We start from the raw sequence: 26,626 nt of genomic DNA, 5'->3' as shown, positions 1-26,626 counted from the left end.
CTCCAGTACTTTGGCCACCTCATGCGAAGGGTTGACTCACTGGAAAAGACTCTGATGGTGGGAGGGATTGGGGGCAGGAGGAGAAGGGGACGACAGAGGATGAGATGGCTGGATGGCATCACTGACTCGATGGACATGAGTCTCGGTGAACTCTGGGAGTTGGTGATGGATAGGGAGGCCTGGCGTGCTGGGATTCATGGGGTCACAAAGAGTCAGACACGACTGAGCGACTGATCTGATCTGATCTGACACAACTGCATGAGGGACACTGTGCTGCCCTTTCAGGAATTCAGAGTTTAAGTTACAAAAGGCGATACAGCCACCCTCCTTCAGCCACTGTAAAGATCCTTATTACAGAGAATAAACTGTGCTGAAGCTATACCCCAAATTCTCACTCATTTCCCCCTTTCTGTCTTTTATACTTACCAATTTATCATTCCCATGATCTGTCTTCACCTCAGAACTAAGTGGAAGAAGTAAGTCTGTTGTTGTGTGCTCTGGGGGAGGCGCCTCTCCAAGAACTATCAACCCCTGCAGGGCAGAGAGAAAAACAGCTTAAGTGGTGTAAGTTACAAATTTAATTGGAGTTAATATCAAGAGTTAGGGGCAGGGGATTGATTTGTCAGAGGCCCTTTCTTTATCCTGTGGTTTTGAAACAAAACAGACCACCAGCACAGCTTTGCTCTCCCAAGAGTGACTTCAACAAAAGCCTAGCAGTAGCCATGAGTAAGGCCTAAGACTCAAACCCAAGCTTCCCCTTTCTTCCAAATCAATGTTCAAACCGACATGGCTTTGTAGCATCTTTCCAGATCTGGAGTCTTTTTGAGAATATGGTATCTCATCCTATATCATCAACCAGACTATACCATATTAACAGCAGCAATGCAGTTTTTTCTAGTTCACTTGATCACAAATGTGGCTAAAGGATGACAGAACTAGAAGTATTACAATGAGGAGCTAAACCAACTCTATTGAGCAACCACACCCACTGGGTGACACAGAGGTGTAACAGTCTCTACAGTAAGTATATGAGAAACCAAAACCTTACAGAGTTGTTCCAAACACGCATTTCTTACAAGCATAAGCATCACTCTAGATTAGGTTATTGCTCCACAATTTCAAGTTCAGATTTTACATTCATCCCAGATAATAATAAATATAAAAAGAAATTTTAAATGATCCCATAAATCCTTTCCATAGCTGGGATGGGCCCAGCTTGGTTTTAAAGGCAGAAGTTATTTGGTTGGTGTAAAAGTAATTGCTGTTTTTGGAATTGTTGAACTTTGCCATTTGATACTGGAAAACATTCTTAAAATGAATGTGGTTACATTATACACCATTTTAATGTGCATTTCTCGCTTTATGTTTTCTTGCTAATGACTTATCACTTGCTGTTTATTTTATATTTATTTTAGGCTATAGAAATGATTTTAGGTAAAAAGCAAATTCAAGGGACTTTCTTATTCAAGTTCAAAATGGGTTGTAAAGCAGGAAAGACAACTTGCAACATCAGCAACGGATTTGGCCCAGGAACTACTAATGAAAGTACAATGCAGTGATGGTTCAAGAAGTTTTGCAAATGAAAGCTTTGAAGATGAGGAGCATAGTGGTCGGTCATCGGAAGGTGACAACAACCGACTGAGAGGATCATCGAACCTGATCCTCTTAGGACTATATGAGAAGTTGCCAAAGAACTTAACATCGACCATTCTACAGTTGTTCAGCATTTGAAGGAAACTGGAAAGTCTCGTAAGTGGGTGCCTCACGAGCTAAGTGAAAATTAAAAAAAAAAAAAATCGTTTTTGAAATGTCACCTTCTCTTATTCTACGCAACAAAAAAACATTTCTTGATTGGACTGTGATGTGTGACGAAAAGTGGGTTTTATATGACAACCGGTGATGACCAATTCAGTGGCTAGACCAAGCAGCAGCTCCAAAGCACTTCCCAAAGCCAAACTTGCACCAAAAAAAGGTCATGGTCACTGTTTAGTGGTCTGCTGCCCAACTGATCCACTACACTTTCTGAATCCCGGTGAAACCATTACATCTGAGAAGTATGCTCAGCAAATCGAAAAGATGCAATGAAAACTGCATTGCCTGAAGCTAGCTAGCACTGGTCAACAGACTGGGCCCAACTGCGCACTGCACAACCAACGCTCCAGAAGTTGAACGAAACGGGCTACAAAGTTTTGCCTCATCTGCCGTATTCACCACGTGACCTCCTGCCAACCAAGTACCACTTCTTCAAGCATCTCAACAAAAATTTTTGCAGGGAAAATGCTTCCACAACCAGCAGGAGGCAGAAAATGCTTTCCAAGAGTTCACTGAATCCCAAACAAGGATTTGTACATTACAGAAATAAACTTATTTCTCGTTGGCAAAAATGTGTTGATTGTAATGGTTCCTATTTTGAGTAATAAAGATGTGTTTGAGCCTAGTTATAATGATTTAAAATTCATGGTTTGAAACCCATAATTACTTTTGTACCAACCAAACAGCTTACTTTGAAAAACAAACAAAACAACACAAATGAATCTTCCATGAACGCACGTAGAGGCAGGCAACATCAGGTATGGCACTGTTAACACAAAGACTGGCCTGCAAGAGACCAGGCTTTGTGTCTTTGGTTCTCTAGTTGAGAAAACAAGGAGATCTGACTGATTAAGAGGCTCTAAGTGGGAAATTTGCATTAGAATCACTTGGAGGAAACCTTACTAAACTACAGCTGCCCAGATCCAACATCAAATCAACTAAGAGTCTCTGGGGTAAGGAGCTGGTTATTCTGTTTTTAAAAAGCTTCCCTGTAAGTCCTAGTGCAAGCTCGGAACTGAAAAATACTAGACTCAATCCTTTGACTCAGCATCAGAATCTCCTACAGAACATCCTAAAACATAGATTTTAGAGCCTAAAGATTCTGACTATATCAAGTGGAGCTCCTCAGGTCATTATGACATAGGCTCTTGAGAGCCAATGGAACCAGATGATCCTGTCCCTCGGGTTCTTCCTAATGCAAAAGTCCCTATGAAATAGATGTAAAGGCAATGGCGAGAGTTGGAGGGATGGGGTGTTGGTTAGCTTATAAACAACAATGGAATTTTACCTCAGCTTGAAAGGAAAACAGATCTCCATCCCCCCCAGCCCCCATCTCCAGTAAAAGAAACAACAGTTCCCTATTCTGGAATAAGACTATACCTAGCCCATATAGAATATGGGGTACAGACTCCTCAAAAGAGGGAGAGATTATTAATAAAGCAAGAAATATTGGCCCTAGCCTTCAGAATGGGGTTTCTCTGGTTAAAAACTTCTCCTGCAAAGTATTTTCTTGTTTTAATCACAAGCATAAAATAGACTTCACAAACTTTACCATTTCAAAGTAAAAACTGTTAAAAAAAAAAAAAAAAGCAATATTTTATTTTGCACAACATTCCCTTCTCCAAATACAGCATTCAACATCTTTGCTGCTTAAAAGCCCAAACCACCTCCCCATTTCCTATGTAAAGTTAGCCCAAACTCATCTTGGTATTCAAAGTCCTCCATAATCTGTCCCCGCCTTATTTAGCTATCTCCAGCTACCTTCACAGTTGGACACTAATCACATTATCTCCTAGAAAATGTCTGAATGTATACGAAGTTGTTGGTGTTGAGAGGTGGGGGTTATAACAAAGTAGTAATACCCATTCACTACCTGTTCTTATGTCTTTGTTCATGCCGATTTCTGCCTTTTTCTTACATTTATCTATCCAAAATGCCATGTATCCTTTCAAAGAGCCTGTCAAAGCCAAGTCTCACCTCCTTCCAAGAAAATGTCCCTAGTTAACCAAACCCCTTCCTTATTTTCTTTATCCACACTGCCAGGCTTTTTAAAGCTTCATGATTTTATTTTTACATCCTGTATATTTAAATCTCATTTCCGGAGCAGAACCTTAGGCCAAATTATGTATTTCATTCATTGTTGCCTCAATTTTCTGCTTAAATGTTAACTAATTGGTAAGGTCTTTGAAGACTTAGATAAAATACAAATATTTTTGTATCTCCCATATTCCCTAGCAGAGTTATACATCAAGAAAGAAAATGTACAATAATTTTTTTTTTAGTTTTAAGTTAAAAACTCCATTTAGTGAGAAAATATTAAATTATTAATTAAAGCTAGGAGCCTAAATGAATCTATTAGATATAAAGTTACACCATAAATTTTTCTTAGGTGAGAAGGTTAAGTCAAGATAAAACAGACAATATTTTTCAAAGGGAAATTCTTTTCCCTTAAACTACCCAATCATTTCCAAAAAGCATCTGAGAGACTACAAAGACATCCTCCTGCGAAAGCTTTAAAAATCCTAGAAGAGACCATTTATTCTCCATCAAATTCTAGAGACCCAGGGAGGATGCAAGTTGAAGGTCATGTCAATAGGCCAAGGCAAGGTAGAACTAGGGATACAAGCTGGGTTAGTTAGATCCAGCAGAGACATTACTTTGCCAACAAAGGTCTGTCTAGTCAAAGCTATGGTTTTTCCAGTAGTCATGTACGGATGTGAGAACTGGACCATAAAGAAGGCTGAGTGCTAAGGAATTGATGCTTTTGATTTGTGGTGCTGGAGAAGATTCTTGAGAGTCCTTGGACTGTGAGGAGATCAAACCAGCCAATCCTAAAGGAAAATCAGTCCTGAATATTCATTGGAAGGACTGATGATGAAGTTTCAATACTTTGGCCACCTGATACAAAGAGTCAACTCATTATAAACGACCCTGATGTTGGGCAAGAAGACAGGAAGAGAAGGGGATGACAAGAGGATAAGATGGTTGGATGGCATCACTGACTCAATGGACCTGCGTCTGAATAAGCTCTGAGAGATGGTGAAGGACAGGGAAGCCTGGCGTGCTGTAGTCCATGAGGTCCCAAAGAGTCAGACATGACTGAGTGACTGAACAACAAAGTTAGAACCAGTTACTCTTTGTTTTTGCTTTCATTCATTCAAATCAAGCCATCATTTCTCCATTCACCAACATTTTTTAGGTGCTGGGGGTACAGGATAAAAGACATATCCTTCTACCCATGCCCACCCCTGCCCAAACTCATCTCTCAAAGTGCTTAGAATTCTAGTAGTGGGACAAAGACAATCAACAATATATGAGTAAGTAAAATTTACATAGCCTACTGGTGGTGTTTAGTCTCTAAGTCCTGACTCTTGTGACCCCAGGGACTGTATGTAGCCTGCCCATGGGATTTCTCAGACAAAAATACTGGAGCAGGTTGCCATTTCCTTCCTGAGAAGGAAATGGCATTCTTCCCGATCTAGGGATCAAACATGCATCTCCTGCATTTGCAGAGAGATTCCTTACCAATGAGCCACCAGGGAAGCCGATTCACATAGCCTATTAGAAAGTGTTAAAATGCTAAAAAACTAAAGAATAGTGAGAGAATTAAAAAGTGGCAATAGGTTCTCTTTCGTATTAGGCAGTCTGGGTAAAATGCCCTGAAAAAGCGATTATTTGAAAGAGAAGGAACAAACTTTGGGAATATCTGGAGGAAGAGCAAATGCAACAGTTTCAAGGCTGGAGTCAGCTTTGTAAGTTTTAGGACTGTAAGGAATTTTGTATGCCTGAAGTAAAATCAAAGAGTGGAGTTTGAGTGTGGGGGTGGGGTGGTACAGGGCCTTCAGAGTATTTCAGCTTTTATATTCAGATGGTAAATCACTGGAGTTTCAAGCAGAAGTGGGAAATGATCTGACTTACAGTTTAAAAGGATCAATTTGCTACTCTGTTGACACAAAGATGAGTGGAGAGCAAACAGAGAAGCAGAAAGAACAACTGCTTAGACCAAAGTGATTGGATTTAGGATATATATATTTGAAGACAGAATCAATCAGTTAGGCAAGTATGATTCCTGGGATGGGATGGAAGGGAGTCAGAGACTCATTCAAGGTTTCCAGCCTCTGCCACAACAATAGAGCTCCTATCTGTTGAGAAGTCTTTTCAATGCACGTTAGTTTTAATCAAATCTACTTCTGTAAATATGTACTCAAGTGCTATGCTGATGTAGACACCATTCATATATGCATTCTTTGTCTGACCACCAAACCTATGATATGTTCATTATAGCATACAAAACCAACCATTACATCTTTACACTGTACCTCAAATCAAAAAGGATAAAAGCAACTAAAAGGAAGATGGGTAAATAAAAAGTATACAAATAGCTAAAGTCTTTTCACTCAGTGAAATAAGTGAATAAATGAGATAAATAATTAAATAAATTTCATTCAGACATTTACTGAATGTCTACAATGTGTTGGGTGGTGTGAAACCCTAAAATAAGAAAATAAATAAAATACATCCCATTCATATGGAGTTTACCTTCATCTACCTCAGACAGACAGGTAGGCAAAGTATTACAATGACAGTGCCCTAACAGAAGTTTATAGAAGGTGACGTGAGAGCTGAAAAGTGGTAGAGTCCAAGAGAGAGACGGACCGAAACAAGGTCTACATGATTATTTAAGTTTTCCTAAAATAGACTTAATACAGTTAATAGTCATGAAAGGAAAGGTCGCTGTGAGCGAAGAAAAATCCATAAGGTTCCACTCCACACCTCTCATGGCAACCTGAAGCTGGGATTCCCTAGCATTCAGGGTTTACACTGGGTAAACATTACATGGCTGTGGCATCAGCCATGAGTGGCAATAACCTCAAGACCACTGCACTCTAAGGCCAAGGTGAAAAGTCCAGGAGAGTCTCCCCACCCTTTACTACCACTCCCTAAGTCAGAATCAGGACCATGCCTGGATCGTTCAGACCTACAGAACTCCTACACAGGACAAAAGAAATTGGGAAGGCTCATGGTAGTATGCAGTCCTAACAGATCCTTGCAACTTATTTCTCTGTGGAAATACAAGTCTATCCTACATCCTACATTTAAAAATAGCGGGGCAGCGGGGGTGGGGGGCGCTGGGAGGAAGTAAAATTGAAAAAGAAAGAAATGGTAGCAGAAACTGTGCTAAGCCTGATTACAAAACAGGGCAAAAGCAAGCAAGCTAAAAGGAAAGAAAAGAAAAAACTAATTTGTATAGAAAAAACGCCTACAAAACCAAAACACCTCTTCATCTGTAAAACAAAATTAAGATGCAATTTCACATACTTATTTTCCTGCCCATCTTAGATAGATCAGTGGGTACACTGTAGACCAGCTCCACAAGATTGTCTTGGGCTACGTAAAGGTCATCCTGGGCTATGTAGGCAAGACATGGCTAGCCACAAGGCCTTAGAACTCCATTAAGATGGACTGCAACTATTTTACATCAATTCTGAAGACAAGTATTTCAGGTTATTCCCATTCAGCACCTTATCTATCATAAGTTTCATAGTTCTTCCACCTCTCATTCCCAATTAACACTTTCATCCTTAGCAAGGCTGTGGAATCTGACAGATCAGTCAAAACAAAGGTTAAAAAAAGATAATATTTTGTACTAGATATGAATGTTGAAGATTGTGTGTTAAGAGAAAGAAGTCTCCCTTACCAACAGAATCTTCTTGGTCCCTTGTGTGTTGACCTTCTTCAATAAATATGCCTAAGAGACATGATGAAAAGGATTCCACAGCAGAATGCATTAGACAGGAAATGCTTTGGGGTCAGATAAATTTAGAGCCCTGAGTTCAAATTTAGCTCTGTTTCTAACAAGCCTGTAAGCTGTTGCTTTCTGCGTTAAGTAACACACATGAATGTACTTGTATACAGTATGCACTCATGGTACAGATGCTATTTTCCTTTCTCATTCTAATACATGGGAGTATCTTTTTAAAAAATAAAAGCTGATTGAATGTGCAAGTTAAGACGTAATAGTATGAAGAAGAGCTCCTAGTAACTGTACCCACTCTCCAAAGAGCAGCAGGAATCACTATTCTTAAACAGACTAATAATTACCAGCCTGTAAGAGAAAATTGATACTTATCCAGTAGTCTCAAATACTTTCTTTTCTGGAATAGGTTACTTTAAGGAAATTAACATGCTAAAGAGTAAATCCAAAAAAGAAAATCTTACCCGCCAGTTCCCCATCCAAAGACAAACTATAACTGTACAGCTGACCACCAAACCTAGATTTCATGAAAATGCCTGTAGAACTCTGGCTAACTTTGGAGAATGGGAAAGGAAAACACCAATCTCTTTACTAGAACACAGGAGTTTTAAAAAATCTCCCATTTAAGTAACTTATAAAACAGTCAAGCATTTAAGGCAAGTGCTAATTTGAACGACAGTCAGAATCTCAAATCTCAGCTTGGCACTCATTTAGCTGTATGACCATGAACTTGATCTCTTTGACTCTTTATCTTTAAATTTGTGAATAACAGCAAAATGTTTAGTACAATGTTCAGCACATAGTAAATGTTCAAAGCCTTCTGTCACTATAGTGATACATGAAGATCAGACACAAGTTAATTATCTTTGGGGAAAATTCTAGTGCTTGCCCCCCAAAATCTGTCACCTAGAACCTATGAATGTGACCTGATTTGGAAACAGGGTCTTTGCAAACATCATCAAGCTAAAATGAAGACAGAGGAACAAAGAACCATTTAGTATGGGCCCTAAATCCCAACTTGATTGGTTTCCTTGTAAGAGGGAAATTTGGAGACACAGACACACTGAGAGAGAAGACGGAGGAAGAAATTGGAGTGATGCAGCTATAAACAAGAGGAACACCAAAGACTGCCAGCAACCACCAGAAGCTTATGAAAAGCCAAGGAAATTTTTTCTCTCAGATCTTCAAAAGGAGCAGAGTCCTGCCTACATCTTGATTTAATTCTAGCCTCCAGAGCTCTGAGAAAATAAATGTCTGTTGTTTTAAGTTTACCATCCAATTTGTGCAACCTTGTACGGCAGCCCCAGGAAACGAATACATTTGTTTCCAAAAGACATCATATAAATATTTAATAAAGCTGTAATTTTTCCTGATATATTATTTCGATTATTGTTCTACTTTTATTCTTCCTGTCAGAATTTTTAAGACTTGTATTTATACTGTAGACCCCCCCCCCCAAAAAAAAGTACTATAATCTAGAATGTCTTGTTATAAACCATGAAACTAAGGCTAATATGTGTTTTCTTCCCAACATTAGGACAGCTAAGTCAGAACTAGAATCAAAAATGGTATACCAAGTCCAGGTCTGGTGTAGTAACATTATGCCCTGAATGATTAAAAAACCCATGGATAATCAATATATACATAAAACTTCAAATCCATCACTTTCCAGATATTCAGAGATAGCTAAGACTTTTGATATAGTTTGAGGGCAAAGGGAGAAGGGGGCAACAGATGATGAGATGGCTGGATAGCATCACTGACTCAATGGACACACATTTGAGCTCTGGGAGATAGTGAAGGCCAGGGAAGCCAAGCATGCTGCAGTCCATGGGAATGCAAAGAGTTGGACACGACTTAGCAACTGAACAACAATAAGAAGACTTTTGATAATTTCACAAAACTGCTGTCATTACTACTGAGTTATGAGCTAAAGAATAAAGCAGGAACCAAAAGTGAGAATCTTCCCACACAGGTAGTGAGATTGTAAACTGAGGCACACTGCCAAAGTACTTCTCTGAAATATGCATCAAAAACAGAAGTATCCGTGCTGTGACTCTGGTAAAGATACTTACTATGGCAACAAAGGTCCGTCTAGTCAAGGTTACGTTTTTTCCAGTAGTCATGTATTGGTGTGAGAGTTGGACTATAAAGAAAGCTGAGCACTGAAGAATTGATGCTTTTGAACTGTGGTGAGACAGTTTGAGAAGACTCTTGAGAGTCCTTTGGACTGCAAGGAGATCCAACCAGTCCATCCTAAAGGGAATCAGTCCTGAATATTCATTGCAAGGACTGAAGCTGAAACTCCAATACTTTGGCCACCTGATGTGACGAACTGACTCATTTGAAAAGACCCTGAAGCTGGGAAAGATTGAGGGCAGGAGGAGAAGGGGATGACAGAGGATGAGATGGTTAGATGGCATCACTGACCCGATGGACATGAGTTTGAGTAGGCGCCAGGAGTTGGTGATGGAGCCTTCCCTACCCTGATGGACAGGGAAGCCTGGCGTGCTGCAGTTCATGGGGCTGCAAAGAGTCACACACGACTGAGCAACTGAACTGTGACATGATGGTGCCACTTACAGTCCACAGCATCTTTGAGTTTACTAGTAGTTTTATAATGAGGACCATATATAAACACACAATACATATAGTTGTATACAAATATAATAGATACAGCAACAAATATGACTGACTACTATTCTAATAATCTCAGTTATTACTAAGAGACTCCAGTTCTTAAATATGAAAATTCTCACTTAATTATTGGCTACAAAAGTCTTGACACAGACACTGATGAGGTGTCCCTAACTGAGCAAGAATGTTTTTCTCTTCAGAATAGGCATATTCAGCCATCTCCTAGACATTTTTCTTTAATCACCATTCCAGCTGATATTCTGCAAATCTCACTTCATTTTCTTAGTGAAAAAGAGCTAAGGAAAGCATAATTTTACCATCCTCTGTGAATATTTTTAGGCTTAATTCCTCATTTGCTCTAATTTTTAAAGTTAGTCAGGATTTAATATGTTCCCTATCCTAGGGGAACCCATTTTTATTATTATTATTATTTTAAAAAAGGTTAAATCCTCTGGACTTTGCCCTCAATTATATTATGTTCCAATGAACTTTTGGAGAATTACATGTAACTCTATCTGGGGAAGAAGCTCAAAGAACACTCCAGTATAATGTTTGGAATAAAAACTTATATATTAGGGAGGCTGCAGAACTTTTACTTCAAACCCTCACTCTTCTGTTCATCTTGGCAGTTAGTCACCCTTTAACTTTTGGCCTACTAATTAATTTAATGCATGCAGTTCACAATTGCAGTATATAGCAGTTTTCTTAAGGCTTTGACCAGCACTAAGGCGGGACAAAAAAGTGTCATGACACTTATTTTTAGGAGCAGAAGATGCTTCATCTAGACCCACATGTTCAGTCCAGGAGTTCACTGCATCAAGCTAATACCAAAAGTACCTTGCAAGAAATTCAGCACCACGAAAGGAAGATATTTATTTGTCCCTGAGTTGCCACAAGGAGAACGGTGCTGGTACACAGGAGGCACTCAACTATTTGCTGAATGGATTTCTTTTCCATGTACATCGATCCCCCAGTCAAACCCCAAATAAGCAGAGGACATTTTTATAACTTGATTTTTCAGGAGAAAAATTATACAAACATCACTGTTAAAGACAAAAGCGGTATGGTAGGAGTCAATCCACCACAAATAGGACAAGGAAAAAATGAAATCACCAGAGTCTAATCTTGCCTGAATTATCTTTCAGAAAAAAAATCCATTTTTCCTCAAGAAAGCAAAGGAAGCTAAGCAGCAAAACAGAAACACGTTTTAGTTTAAAAAAAGAAAAAAAAGACGAAAACCCTCAGTCATCACCACTTTTTCATATATATAACAATTATGCAGGTATGGTCAATGGCTTACCTTAAATCGTACCCACCTTCCTTTGTTCCCTGTTAGCCCAGATACACAAACTGTTTTGTTCTAAACCCACATTCTAATCTAACATTATATTCTAACAGTGTTGTCTGCATTATGCTAAGTAACACCAGGCTCTTAAACAAATTAAACAGCTATATCAGATCATATTAAATCATTCTCTTTGACATAGTTAAGAGTTATTGAAGGATGGGGAACAGGGGATAATGATAGTTTTTAGCTGGGCTGAAAAAGACCAGACACTTATCCCTTACCTTATTAGCACGTATCTGTTTGTAAATATCTGTTTGCTGCCGAATTCGATATTCCAAGTCAGAAACATGAGCCTGAAGCCAGTTCCAGCGGCTGACAATAGCTGCTCGGTCTGCAGCCCATCTCCATTCTGACCTGCGCCTCCTAAAAGGAAATAAACTGAGTGAAATTCAAGAGTAGCAGTAACATTTATGCTAAATGGGAGTGGGAAGGTTTTAACGTCTAAATACCCTTATACAAACCAACCTGAGTGTCAAGAAAAACTCAAGACTATGTGTATATATGTCACAGGCCACGTGGATAATAAAACTGTTCGCATATAAATACATCCCAAACTAACTAGCTGAAACTGCCTTCCAAGTATCCTGATCTGGCGGCAAACAATTTTTGTGAATTTTTAGAATTTCTCAAGAGACAGAAATATTTTCTACTTCAAGACATATAAAGATTACAGATCTACACAGAAAATCCAAGACACCACCAATTATAAAACTAACTAAGGCTTCAGCAAAGTTGCGGAGTAAAGATCAACATACTCAAATTAACAGTGTTTCCAAAAGTCAACAAGTAGAAAATATTCACTTTTTAAAAAAGCACTATTTACAACACTAACAATTGCTAACTTCATATACTAAATATCTTTGCATAAAATGTAATAAAACCAAGAGACCTACTTAAATGGTGAGAGATTAAGATAACAATTTTCATATCTATTTACAGAGTCAAATAAGCTCCAATCAAATTCCCCATAGGGCTTTTTGTTTTTTTGTTTCTTTCTTTGGCCCCTGGCTTGTGGGATTTTAGTTCTGCAACCAGGGGTTGACTTTGGGCCCTTGGCAGGGAGAGTGCAAAGTCCTAATCACTGGATTACCAAGGAGTTACCCCCCTCTCCTGGGGTTTTTAATGGAAGCTTACAAACATTCATTCAAAAATTCACATTAGGAAGAAAAAGAAAAAAAAAAGACCAGCACTAGAGAAATTCTAAAGCAAGTATGATGAACATTCACACTGCAGATGTAAGATAAGCTATGATGATTAAGGCAGTCTAGAAAGACAAAAAGACAGTGGGACAGAATACAGAACTCCTAAACTTAGAACTGGATACATGTAAGAGATGGGCAGTCAGAGCAGTGAGAAAGACTGAATTATTCAATAAATGGCATTGAGATGCCAGTTCTTTACATGAAAAAAGTAAAATTACTTCCTTTCTTTATGATATAATTCCCTAGTTTTGGAATTCCTAAATCCAAAAAGCTGAACTTAACAAGATTATCTTTGAAGCTTCAGGGCAGGGAAGAATTTCTTAACCTCTTTTAAAAAACTGAGCTAACTTTCAACAAACTGCAAAATATTTAATAAAGTTAAAGGCAAGCAACTGGTTGGCAGAAGATATCTGCAACATACAAAACTAAAAATAAAATGACAGAATATATAACAGAACTCCAACAAAGAGGTTTAAGAAGACAATCTAACAGAAGATGAATATATTAAAAATTCACATAAGAGAAATCCCAATGGCCAATAAGTACATAAAAATATGCCATGTCTTATTAGATTTTGGTTAAAGTATTAGAAATATTAAGACGTCATTTAAAACCCAGATTGGAAAACCCAAGTGTTGGTAGATGTGGAAAACAGTAATTCACATACGGCCAACAACAATAAAAACTAGCATCACCATTTTTAAAGAGTAATCTGGAAACATTTGGCTAGGTGGAAAATGTGTATACTCAACCACTGTGAAATTCTACTTCTGACAGACAATATAACCTGCACATGTGCATAAAGAAATAGGTTCACTGCAATAGTTTGTAACAACTAAAAATTAGTTATAATTTAATTTGCATATGGAAACAAACTAATTTACTCCTTTAAGGGATTTTTCTATAATAACAGAAACTAATTAACTAGAGCTATCTGTATCAACCTGACTGTATCTCAGAAGACAATGCTAAATGGAAAAATATAAAAACTAATAATAAACAAAATAAGTACTTTTTTAGATACATACAACTAGTTAAGGAATTTAATGGAATATTGTTTATCAATTTAATTATAACTATATGTATCAACATAACTAAATCTCAACAATGTGGAATGGAAAAACTATATAAAAACTAAACAAAACAAACAAAAACCAAGCAAACATCAGAAAGCAACTAAAAGATCCCTCATACCGCAAAGAAGACTGAAGATCCTGAGTGCCCCAATTAAGACTGGCACATACCAACCCCACCCCCCAACCAAGAAAAAAGACGAAGAATAAGACACAATTATAAGACTTGTTACCAATACATAAGTAGTAAATGCATAAAAACATGTACAGTGCTGATAAACAACAAATTCAGGATCAGGGTCCTCCTTAGCCTTGGGAAGGGGAAAAGATAAGTTAGATTTTAGCTGTATCTGTTACATAAGGTTCAACTTCTCTTTAAAAACTAAAAGTCTGATAGAAAACAGCAACTTTAATATGAGAGGAAGTACCTGGCATCTGGTATACTCTGTAACCAAAATATTTTATGATCTTCCACAAAATTCTATTTCAAGAAAGTAGTCATACTGCTCTTAGCCCCACCTCCATACTCATTACCAAAACATTTTAAGTGACTGTAAGTGAAGTTTAACACAGTCCACTGGTAGAGTGAAATAGGCATTTTACAGTTCCCTAATCTTGATGGAATAAGTACAAAATATAGAGATTCTTTCTTCTTTAGTACAATTATCTGGTTCAATGTTGGCTGCAGGTCTAGTTCTAGCCCAAATTCAGAAAAAGAACCTCAAGACATTGAGTGCAACCTCTGGATCATTCTTGCACTATAAAAATGTTCCCCCTTCACTAAAACAAGTAAAACTAGTCAATCCTCATGTCCTATTTCCAGCTTTCACTACTCTTCAAGGTTCATAACCTTCCTATCTTATAAAATCTCTTGGTTTCACAGGTTCATTCCTGAAGCTGCCACAGTACCAATCCCCACCATCCACCACCACGGGGATACTCCAGGTAACCGCCTCAGCTACCACTCCTAACATGAACCACATAATACTATTCTTATATAAAATCTCCTCAAATCTTATTACTTTCTGTCACTCTTATGTGTAGGAAACCAGTTTTTATCTAGTTCTTTACAAATCCCAAGTCTTCAAGAAAACAAAGTAGCTGCTAAGTCGCGTCAGTCGTGTCCGACTCTGTGCGGCCCCATAGACGGAAGCCGACTAGGCTCCCCCTCATCCCTGGGATTCTCCAGGCAAGAACACTGGAGTGGGTTATCATTTCCTTCTCCAATGCATGAAAGTGAAAAGTGAAAGTGAATTTGCTCAGTCATGTCCGACTCCTAGCAATCCCATGGACTGCAGCCCACCAGGCTCCTCCGTCCATGGGATTTTCCAGGCGAGAGTACTGGAGTGGGGTGCCATTGCCTTCTCCGAAACAAAGTAGAAGGGGAGTCAAATACCATAAAAGGCAGCATTTCGAAGGCAAAAAGTGATTAGTAAAATTAACAAAACATCCACTTAATGACAGGTTCATTCTCAGACAAAAGTGTTTTAACAACTGACAATGGCTAGCCCAAGTAATACTCTAACGTTGAAAACCAAAGTGGGGAAAGATGATTTCTTGGCTAATTTACAGCACTTCTTCCTTAGTCACCCTTGGTGGACAAATAATCCTGGCAGTCTAGCCCAGGGATCCTGAACTCAGCTCAGAAGCCTTCTCACCAAAGTGTTCCAACAGCAAGCACTCTGAATTGACAGGAAAGAGGAAATTTATTATTTCTGAATTTTGACACATCTTAAACAAAAGAGTTTTTTTTTTTCCTTTTCTTTCTAGTTTGAGGTCAAGGAAAAAGAAGGAAATGAAAACACTTTAACTATGTGAAAACTTAAAAATACAAAAGGAAAAGAAAATTCCTTAAAACATATCAGTTCCTAAGAACTCTGGTGGATAAACACTTTTTTCCCCAAATATTAAGGAACAGCCCCTTTCAATTTTTTTATTGTCAAAATGAACAGCCTGATAAATATTATTCTAAATACTAGTGCAAAACCTAATTCCCGGTATTTTTTTTTTTTGGAAGCCTAATAAGCTAATTAAAGACAGGCAGTGTTAAGGGAGGACCACAACCCCCAATTATGAACATGTTTAAATTCTACAAATACATTTGTCATATGACAGTTTCTAACCAGATAAAATTTTCAGTAGGAAGTTGTCATGTTGTAATTAATGAACAATGGAAAACCCCACCTTAAGTGTCCAAAAAGTATCTTGTGTTAAAAATACCAGCAACATAGCCAGAAATACGAATTGTTAACAAAGGTGGGAGGTGTAAAGTTAGCAAGCCTGAGGTGAGCTGTGAAGATGTTACGACACTCCAATGGCAAATCTGAACACAAAACAGTGTAAGAATAACAGCTTCAAGCACAGAGTTTATGTATTTTGTTCCTTACCAAAAACAACATGCTACAGAAATTCAGTTTATCAGAGGCAGAGGTAGATTTCGTCCCTAATATTCAAAATGTAAATTATTACTCTTAATAATTTACAGCTCAAAATCAGAGACAGTGATTTAAAAGCAGGGTCATGCTTTAAAAATAACATGTCACTAAGACTGCAGAGTGATACTTATGTAAATATAATGATGAACTGGTTTCTACTGTTGTCATTATCAGTAAAGAAGGAAAAAATGTGGATTCCAACACTGAGAAGTCTTTTAACTCTTTCCTATTGCTTACTCTGTGCTAACAATTAGTAAAGTAATTGCCCTGTTTTTGTGCAGGACTCGAGGATGCCTTCTAAGGTGTTGTTTTCTGTGAACTTTTATCTTACTTTGTACCAAAATACTTCGTCTACATGTACTGGACTACCACCTGAGTGGGAAGTCATTTTAACTAATATTTTGTTCCTTGCTTTTATTAAACATTTTACTGGTAAATTTCCTTTGCCTACATATGTGGGAAAGATCCATTACACTTTTACACAATGAATTGCTTTTTGGGGGTCCCTAAACATGGAAAGATACAATACCAGTAACTGCTTCTGTAATATTACATGACTAGTAAACTGCAACATTGCCAGCTATGTTACCAGTATTTATTTAGATTTATTTTTTAGCTATGTGAACCTATATGGCTTTAATAGTTGTTTGTTGTTTTTTTTTTTTAAAACAGGGTTAGAGTATTACCACATATTGAGAACTTAAGATGCTCTATGGGATCTAACAATAATTATTTACTTGAACAAAAAAATCATTTCCTCTAAGAAAGCTCTGGTATTTGTAAACACTTGAAAGCTAAATAGTGGAAAGTACTAGAAAATTTAGAGTTCAAGTTACATGTTGGTCAACAGAGAAAACAAGAAAGGGATTAATTTTTGTTTTTAATTCTCTAAAATCCTCTTGAATAATAATGTTAATGTAATATTTTATTAGTAGAGGACAAACAGATCAATATGGGGACTCTGATGTAAGAAGATTCATAGGATTACAAAGAGTCGGACATGACTGAGCGACTAGACAAGAAATTTAAGAACTAAGTTTATCCACTGAATCTTCAAAGGTGTTAATGATAAAACCTTTTTTTTTACTACACCTTAAGAATAACGTACCTTAGTTCTACCACTAAGAAAAGCAACACGGAAAGCAATTTCTACTCACACAGAGAAAAGACTGCCAGCTGTAAAAGAGATTACTAACACAATTCTTTGCAACTGATAAACCCCATCTTCACTGCCTACAGTGCTGCCACAGACAGCAGTGGCAGATACTGCACTTCCTTTTTTCTCAAAGGTAAACTGCAGTAAAAGCTGATTTATCTAAAGGTAATACTAAAGTTAGGCATTGAACCATGTCAAACACCTGACTTAGCTAAGTCACCTAGTTCTAATCCAGGATGGGAAATCTTTAAGTCCAGTAGAACAGTGCTGGTGGATTATACTTTTCCCTGACCTGGAAATGTAACAAAATCAAAGTAAAATGATTATCCACAGCAAGTTACACAGTACCATGTTCTACCAAAAACTATTCAACAGTTACGTGTTACTTCCAGAAGTGCAAAATTTCTCAAACACTGTAGGTTCTTTAGATGACTTATAAAACCAATAGAACAGACTACGTGAAATTGAGATCATCATCGAACGTCAGAGCACACAGCTGCTAGATTCACAGTATCCAGGGTAAGGCTTAGGGTCAATACAGGAAAGAACAGAAAATCTTAACATTACTAAGAGTAGCATATAAAAATGTGTATACAAGTATTAACTACCAAGCTCAGGAGCAATGTGAAAAGAACAGAAGAAGAGCAGGAAGATAGGTTTAAGCCAAGTCCTCATTTTTATTTACTTTGTATGATCCTAGACATGTGTAAATTGACCTCTAGAAATAATAGCAACGTCAGCCTCACAGGATGTGGTATTCACAAAATGATACAATCTTAACTGTAAAGTACAATATGTATATCAGAAAAGAACAATTATTAAATAAATATAAACTTTGGATTTTAAATCCGTATCATAAAAGGTACAAAAGAGGACAAGAGATAAAATCTCTTAAGAGGCATACATAATCAGGAAATGGGTGTTTTCAATCAGCAACAGAATTCTCAGAGTGTCTTGAGTGTTGGGCTTCAAAGACACCTAAAGCAGTTCTACTCTAAATATAAAATCCAGAGTAGTTCACTAAAACTGACACTGTATTCAGTCAGAACTTCAATGACATTATCCCCGTGGCCACAAATTTAGAGATGAGGGAATAAGTGGGGGGGGGTGGTAGGGAAGGAGAACCAAACTGTCTAGCGTCAAATATCCCACATTTTAGCTACAAAACTCATAGATGAGAATGGGTTAAGACACTGTGGCTGTCACTCTAGGTTATATCAGCTTTCTAGAGCTGTTCTGCAGCAATAGGAAGTAAACGTGCCAGAGCCAACTCATCCTGGTAAGATTCGGGGTTGAACACTTGACCCTTCTGTCTCACCGCTGAAGTCAGATTACCCCCGAAACCGAAATAAGATTTGTGTACTTTGGCATATTATTTCGGCCAAGCTTTCAATCCATAGGAACTCTTTCTCCCTTCTCCCCTCCATTTAACAAATACTTAAGACCTATTATTTTATTTACCAGGGATTATACTAGGTGCTGGGGACACAATAACAAACAAAAATGCTGACTCAAAGAGTTTAATGGGGAAGACAAATGTTAATAATTAATCATGCAAAACGTGAGATAAGAGATAATAACTGTGACATCAGATTTAGACTGGGGGATCTAGAAAATTTCTCTGTGGTATAAACAACCCGAGCGCCAAACAGTAGTTAGGACTTGAACAAGCAAACTTGCTGAGGTAACGGGTAGAGGTTATGGAGAGATACAGAAGATTGTGAATGAGGGTTGTGGTATGTCTTAGGAAGAAGAAACAACTTGTATACAGGTAATGGAGCTGGAGCTCTTGACAGTGAAGGAGAAAACTGCACTGGAGTTGACACTGGATCTAGGCAGGTAGGGTCAAATCCCATAGGACTCTAATCCATGTTAATATTATGAAACAATATAAGCAATCCTGACCTTGGTCCATGTTCTTTGATTTATCTTGGAACTCTTATTTTAAATGAAAAACATTTTAATACTAGCTAAGGGATAATGAACTCCCATATAACCATCAACTAGCTTAAACTATCAACTCTTGGCCAATCTTACCACATCCAAAACATCTATCCCTCTTCCTTACAGACTGATTTTGAAGCCAATTCTCATGATCAGATCATTACATCTGGCATATGATTTTATCTGTGTCTCCAAAAGGTAAATTCACTTTACATATATACTTTTATATTAAAAAAAAATTCCTTACTGTCAAATATCTACTAGTTATTTAAATTTCCTGGATCATCTCAACTGGTCAGCCCAAATCAAAGTCAAGTAAGATCCACACACTGTGTTTGGTTAAAACACCTCAAATTTTAAGTTTTCCTCCCCTCCCCGCCCTCCACTCACAATTTATTTGTGGAAGAAACAGAGCTATCTGTCCTTTAGAATTTCCCGTATTTGTGAATTCTGCTAATTGTACTCTTGTCACAAAGCCCACACCTTTAAACTTTGTAAACTGACACCTCTAAACAATCTTTAGTTTGTCTTGTAGATCAGCAGATAAATTATTTGCACATTCAATTTTTTCATTTTTAAGACTGAGATATATGCTTAAAAAAAACCACACCCAACCTTTAAAGAATTATATAAGGTACTTCAAACTGCTCTCAATGCCCATCTGTCGGACTCTTTATTACACATGGTAACATATACATAATATATAACCTGCCAGGCACAATAAAAGAAAGAAACATAATAATTCTCCAACAGACTCTCAGCAGTCCTCAGGCCATTATGTTTGTTCTATGCAAGACTACAACCAGGAAATATCTATTAACATCCCAGGAAATATCTATTAACATCTTTTATTCCTAAAAACCACCTCCATCTTGGAGTCTTTCCTGCTGATTTGTATCTCACAATTTATTACTTTGTATTCTTCAAGCTTAGTGTGGTCCCCTTATTTTGTTACTTATGTATTCTATGTTTCCAAGTCAGGCCTTATATATGATTGATCTGCAACTAGATTATCCATGCCTTCCTACAGGCACTACTTACTGTGTGCTTTAGCTGCTCATCAGTCTTCAATGTTATCTGCATCTATGTATTATAATTTATGAATAAGGAATTCTCAGGAAATATAAAAAAATGAGACTTATTTTGGCTCTGCTTTATTTTCAAACTCAAAAACATCTAAATTAAGTCTGAAAGACCTGAATGCCTTAGACACACTTAACTGTTCTAATGGAGAAAGCCTTACAAACGATGGAAATGGTTTACAGTTCTTTGTGGCTGGTTGAGAACTGGACATTGAACTGGAGGGATGAAGATTCAGAACAAAACACTGGCTTAGTTACCGTGCCTTTTTTAGAGTGTAGGAATCTGCTATGTTTCTAGAAGAAAGGAAAATGACAGAGTTAGTACTGAAAAGATCTCAGCTATTAAAATAACTGCTAATCCAGAATGGCTCCTCCAGAGTGAACCAATCAAGTTTCTGTCTACTGTTCTGCCTAGAGAATCCATCGCTTTATAAAAGTGATTTCCATTTTAGAATCTTTCAATAATCAAACTGAGGCTAGAATATTCAAATTCTGTATGTAATACTAATTTCTCCTATGAAAAATTCTAAATAGTTAAATAATCCCATTCACTCAAAAGCCATACATTAAAGTGTAAGAGTATTAACAGTAAATTGCTATTATTTGATCTAGCTCACTCACCAAAGCAAGACACTGACTAGGACCACACCTTACAACTTGAAGTACCTACTACAAGCAGCATGGGACTCAGAAGCTTCTCATAAACATCACACTACTCCCCAGCTTGGGTTCCTTAAAGGAGAGTCAACAGTACAGAGTCTGGACAAGGAAGCAGCAGGGGAGGGAGGGTATCAGCAAGTTATTCCACAGGGAGAACTTGTTTCTGGCCATCTCTAGAATGATCAAAAACTCTTACAGAGAAACGTTTTCTTCTCACTTTAAAAATAAAATACAGTTTATTGGGAAGAGCATAGTGTTTAGAGTCAGCTGAACACTAAATTCCAAATTCGAGGCCTGCCACTGACACTGAGCCAGCTGTTGAAAAGATGAAAAGAACAAAAGCTCTTATCAGTGTTCAAGCTTAGTGTTCCATCATATGCATGAAGTGTGTAAGAACATACTTTTGAAAATATTACTCAGAGCTACTGAGGTTTAGGAATAAATGATACATCTTCAAGAAAATGAAGTTGAATCAAAAATCAATTTGTTAGTTAACTTTCCAGTTTTTAAAAATAAGTATTAATAGAAGAACTTCTGGTCCAGGCAATATGCTTTAGACTCTTCTTCCAGCTCATCCCTGCTAAACACAACTATAAACCCTAGAAATAATGCAAAAGGTAACCTAAGAACAACTCTGGAAAGACTGAAAAGAGGAAGGTGGATTACTGACGTGAGGACTAGAATAATGATATAGTGACAGGGCATGTAAAAACTTACATTCAACAAAAAGGGGCCCAGAAAGGTTCATTCCTCTGGCGGGTGGAAGGGGAGTACCACTCAGGATGGCAGGCCAGCCCTGCAGCAAGCTCACAGTAAGAGGCCAGGGGAAGCATTATCCTATTTCTCGCTTACCTTTTTGCAACAAATATTCACTGTGTCTAATCTCTCTCTCCCCATTACCATTTTCTCTTAAATCCAAGCTCTCACCCCAGCAACTGCACTAAAATAGCTAGTAAAGGTCACCAGCATCTCCACTGTGCTAAACCCAACTTCCAATTCTCAGTCTTTATCATCATTACCCTATCGGCAGTCTAAAACAGGTGATCACTTGCTTCTCCTCAAATTCCTTTCTTCACTTGTATTTTAAAACAAGAATTACCCTGGTTTTTCTCTTGCCTTTTTAAAAAATTCCTTCTAAGACTCCAACTGCCCACACCTATAAATCTTCTTTTCTATACTCACTTCCTAGGTGATCTTAGCCAGTCTCATAGCTTTAAGTAGTATCATCTGTGTTTCTGATCCTCAAGTTCTTATCTTTTAGCCAAGACTGCCCCTCCCTCCAAATTCCAGATTCTGATACCCACCTGTTTTCACCGCCTCCCTCTGAATCTCTAAGAAACATCTCAAAATGAACTGTATTCAAAACCCATCCCAACCCCTGCCACTTTCCCATACCTTACAAGGAAGTATGATCCTTGTCCCCAATGTAACCTTAGAGTGAAGCTAACCCCTTTCTCCTTTGGTACCAGATCTCAGAAACCACTCTGGCAAGTCTCTCTTGCCAGAGGGAAACATGAAATTACAGTCCACACTGTTATTCTAAACCCACACAGACCAGGAAAAATAAAGCTATATTACAAAGCTATATTCTTAATAACAACTATACACAACCTGAATGGATGCTCACAGAGGGTCCTGTGAATGTTCTGGATGCTTTTACACACAGTAAAACAGAATTCACACATCATCTCCACATTACCATGCTCTTTCATACCATTTACTAATAGTTAGAATCTTGAATTATATGATACAAGATATTGTATCTCTAAGTTTTCTTGGCATCTTTTGAACATTTTTCCCTATGCACTTGAAAATTATTCTGTCAAAGTTCTTGTTTACTACATAGTATATAAACACACTCTCCACCCCACAAAACCTTTATGAAAGCATTTTAATGACCTAGTGAGCCCTCAGAGATCAAACTAGCTTGCAGTGCAGAATGACTGAAGACACAGAGACACGTCCTCGGAACAACTAGGCGACAAAAGCAAGTGGTGATCTGCATCACAGTGCCAACGAATGCCTAGCATTGTGGCAAGTATTCAGGAAGTGGTAGCTGCTGCTGCTCTCACTACCATACCCAGCTGAACTAACTCAGCTACTGTTAAGGCACTCCGTGCCCTTCCATCCAATGATAAATATTTGTTTTGGTAAATGTGTATTCCTTAAACACCCTTGGGAAACAGGAACCTGAGACCAAATGTCTTTTGTTTTAATCGAGTTCCAACATGCTCAGCAGGGTATGTAATGAGAGCTGGAGGGTGATGAGGGAGACGGCTTCACAGGTCAATTATTCTGTAGTGGTCCCTTTCACTATAAACAAATAAATAAAAGTGATGAAGATAAACTTATTCACAAATTCAAGATCACTGAGAAATAACCACAGTAATTATTCCCAACTCATTAAGAACCAGTCCCTGGGACTTCGTGGGTGGTCCAGTAGCTAAGACTCCATGCTCCCAATGCAGGGGGCCTGGGTTTGATCCCTGGTCAGGGAACTAAATCCCACATGCCACAATTAAGAGTTTGCACACTGCAATAAAGGTTGAAGATACCACATGCCGCAAACTAAGACCTAGCACAGCCAAATATAAACAAAATAAATAAATTTTAAAATGTCAATTCGAGTTGAGTTTGGGAAACCTTGCTCTATAAGGCAGACCTTAAAACTACTGCTCAGTTCTCTTATCTATAAAACCTGTAAGCTGCACTTAAAAAAAAAACTTACAAGGTGCTTTCTTTTTAAGATATGATGAACTTTATAAGATGTGATGTACTTACACCTATGACCACTGGCGTAAGTACACATCCTGTATGTACAGCTATAATTTAAACTAGGGGGAAGAAGATATTATTTATAATTAGATAGGTATCTGAAAGGCTCAATTCACTCCAGATGCTGCAACAAAATTCTTTCCCTTAGTTACAAGACTCATATAGACTTTTAAGTCCTGGGATGTTGACCAAACAATGATGCCAAGTTTAAATCTAAATCATCCTCTAAAAACATGTCCCAAATTTTAAAACTGAAAGAAACCATAGTATCTCTAAACATCTCAATTTTTAAATGGTCAAAATGAGACCCAAAAGAGTAAATGACGTTCTCAGTCAGAAGTCAATTCAGTCATTCAAGCTCTTAGAGCAAATGTCAGGAAAAGATGCTCATATGAGTACGGTACACCAACATGGGCTAAGACTTAATTTCTGATTTTAAAAATTACTTTGGCTTCTGTAACTGGGTACAGGTAACAGTAATGCAAATGCTGTCTTTTAAAAATTTAACACCTATTTTATGGATTCAGAAATAAGACTACCTGATCAGTGCTACCATATTTGACATTTTACATAAAATTAAGCCTGATGATTTATTCTTAGAAATAAGCAAAACCATATAAATAAAAGGAAAACATACACCAATCGTCTAAATAGCAACATGTTTTTAAAAAAAAGGGAAAAAAGGAAAGAATTTCACTATTAAAGGAAATCAAGCCCCCAATCTATTCTATATGCATGGCCCTTGATTGATCACTTGATTGATCACTAAGGTCCTTATAGCTCCAAAATTCTACCCCTGTTTGCTCCTAAGTGACACACTATAAATAAACAGGAGACTCAACATCTTGCTCAGTTTTTAGGTATGTTCCTACAAACAAGGTACCCACTAGTCACTAATGCACTAAAACTGACAGACAACGGAGTGATTTAAGTAACTAAATTCCCGAAACTAGGCTTAATCCCAGTAAAGTTAATCAAACAATTGCTTCAGCATTTCAACAAAAATGTCAATTTCTTTTCAGATCACACATCACACAAGAAAGATTCCGCCCAGATAAGGTTTGGAACAAATTTCTTTCCAGTCTATCCTTCTGATTTAGGCACCCTCTAAAGATCTGACTAGGTAAAGGTTCATCTCTCTGAAACTGCTCCCATTTTTCTTTTACAACACTCAGCTGTTTTTATACATAAGACAAGAATAATTATTTTGAAGAACAAAAGGTTAAAACTGTTTTTCTTTCTCCTCTGCTGCATTAGAGCAAACAGTATAAAGCTACACAGTTCAACAGCACTACTCCCCCTACCAACAATCATACAGCTCCTAAAAGCTAAACAGAAATCGTAGGAAAAATACACACTCTAGAGATGAAAATAATGTTCCAGGTGTATCACATGGCAGCACGCATGTACAGCTTTTCAGAACTACATGTAAATTCAAACTAAAGACAAAAACTTCACTGTGACATGATAAAAGAGAAAGTTCATTTGTACAACAATCTCACTCCCACCAAAAAGTGTGTTTGAACAATCCAAACAGCTCTAGGAAAGTCAATAAAGATCATCTTTGTGAAGGGCAGAAGTGCTAAGGCAACTACAAAATAAGCACCTGCAACTTTTAATGTTTCCCCAGAGACAGACAGGGTCAAGGAGAAGGCAATGGCACCCCACTCCAGTACTCTTGCCTGGAAAATCCCATGGATGGAGGAGCCTGGAAGGCTGCAGTCCATGGGGTCGTGAAGTCGGACACGACTGAGCAACTTCACTTTCACTTTTCACTTTCATGCATTGGAGAAGGAAATGGTAACCCATTCCAGTGTTCTTGCCTGGAGAATCCCAGGGACAGGGGAGCCTGGTGGGCTGCCGTCTATGGGGTCGCACAGAGTCGGACACGACTGAAATGACTTAGCAGATAGGGTCATCATAGAGGGTGACTGTAAAATGCTTAAGCTGTTCATAGACACCTGTTGAATGCCACCTGACTGCTGCAGAGTGAGTTACCCACCCCACTCCCAGGGGTAGTTTTCAACAAGATGAATTGAGAGGGAGCCTGGAGGGTTGAAAAATATAATAGAAACAGTTTGACCCAGCTCACATTTTGTGATTAGTTTGAAACTCACATCACTAATCACAGAGTCACAGAAGAAAAGAAAGACTCCAGGAACTAAGTCTCTTAATGAAAATGATAAAGTGAATGATCTGCTAAGACTTATGAAAGATTAAGAACTAGACCCCCAACTTCCAACTACATACACGAGACCCCTAATGACACACACAACTTTCTTCCACACAAAATTGAAACATTCAGTAATTTAGATTCTGCTAGAAATAGCCAGTTACATATATTCCTCAAAGGATAAACACTGATAAAAATAATCTATTAAAACTATTAGATTCTTTCCTATAAAGGCACAAAACATTTAAAGCAGATCAAGAAGAATAGTAACCCAATTGTTTCATCCTGCGACTTCCCTGTTCAGCCTCCATCAGTGGCCCCCTTCACTTCTAAGTACAATGTAATCTCAAGGCCTTCATTAGTAGTCCCTCCAACAATTTCGGTTCAACTCTCCAAAAGAATTCAAAAATTTTTCTAACAGCAAGTAAAAGTTCCATCATTTTTCCTCTTTCATAGCTTGGTACTGGGGAACTGTTTTATACACATAACAAAACTCTACAGGCCTACAGCTACTAGGGGCTTTCTAGGTGGCTCAGGGGTAAAGAATCCACCTGCCAATGTAGGAGATGCTGAA

At 37.8% G+C, this 26,626-nt stretch overlaps 1 protein-coding gene across 4 annotated transcripts in view; it reads right to left on the bottom strand.

The window, feature by feature from the left end:
- Positions 1–26,626, bottom strand: part of KANSL1 (KAT8 regulatory NSL complex subunit 1) — a 175,184-nt gene that overhangs the window by 44,510 nt on the left and 104,048 nt on the right. For all 4 annotated transcript variants that reach the window (XM_010832379.1, XM_010832380.1, XM_010832378.1 and 1 more), the window contains 2 exons: positions 11,774–11,915; positions 427–531 (listed from right to left, as the gene is read on the bottom strand). In XM_010832379.1, coding sequence (XP_010830681.1) covers positions 427–531; positions 11,774–11,915 — 247 coding nt within the window. The remainder of the gene's footprint in view (positions 1–426; positions 532–11,773; positions 11,916–26,626) is intronic.

Source organism: Bison bison, unplaced genomic scaffold, assembly GCF_000754665.1.
Source record: "Bison bison bison isolate TAMUID 2011002044 unplaced genomic scaffold, Bison_UMD1.0 scf7180017861046, whole genome shotgun sequence".
Classification (NCBI taxonomy): domain Eukaryota; kingdom Metazoa; phylum Chordata; class Mammalia; order Artiodactyla; family Bovidae; genus Bison; species Bison bison.
Note: the sequence above shows the minus strand (reverse complement) of the source record. Positions and strands in the feature narration are given on the sequence as shown.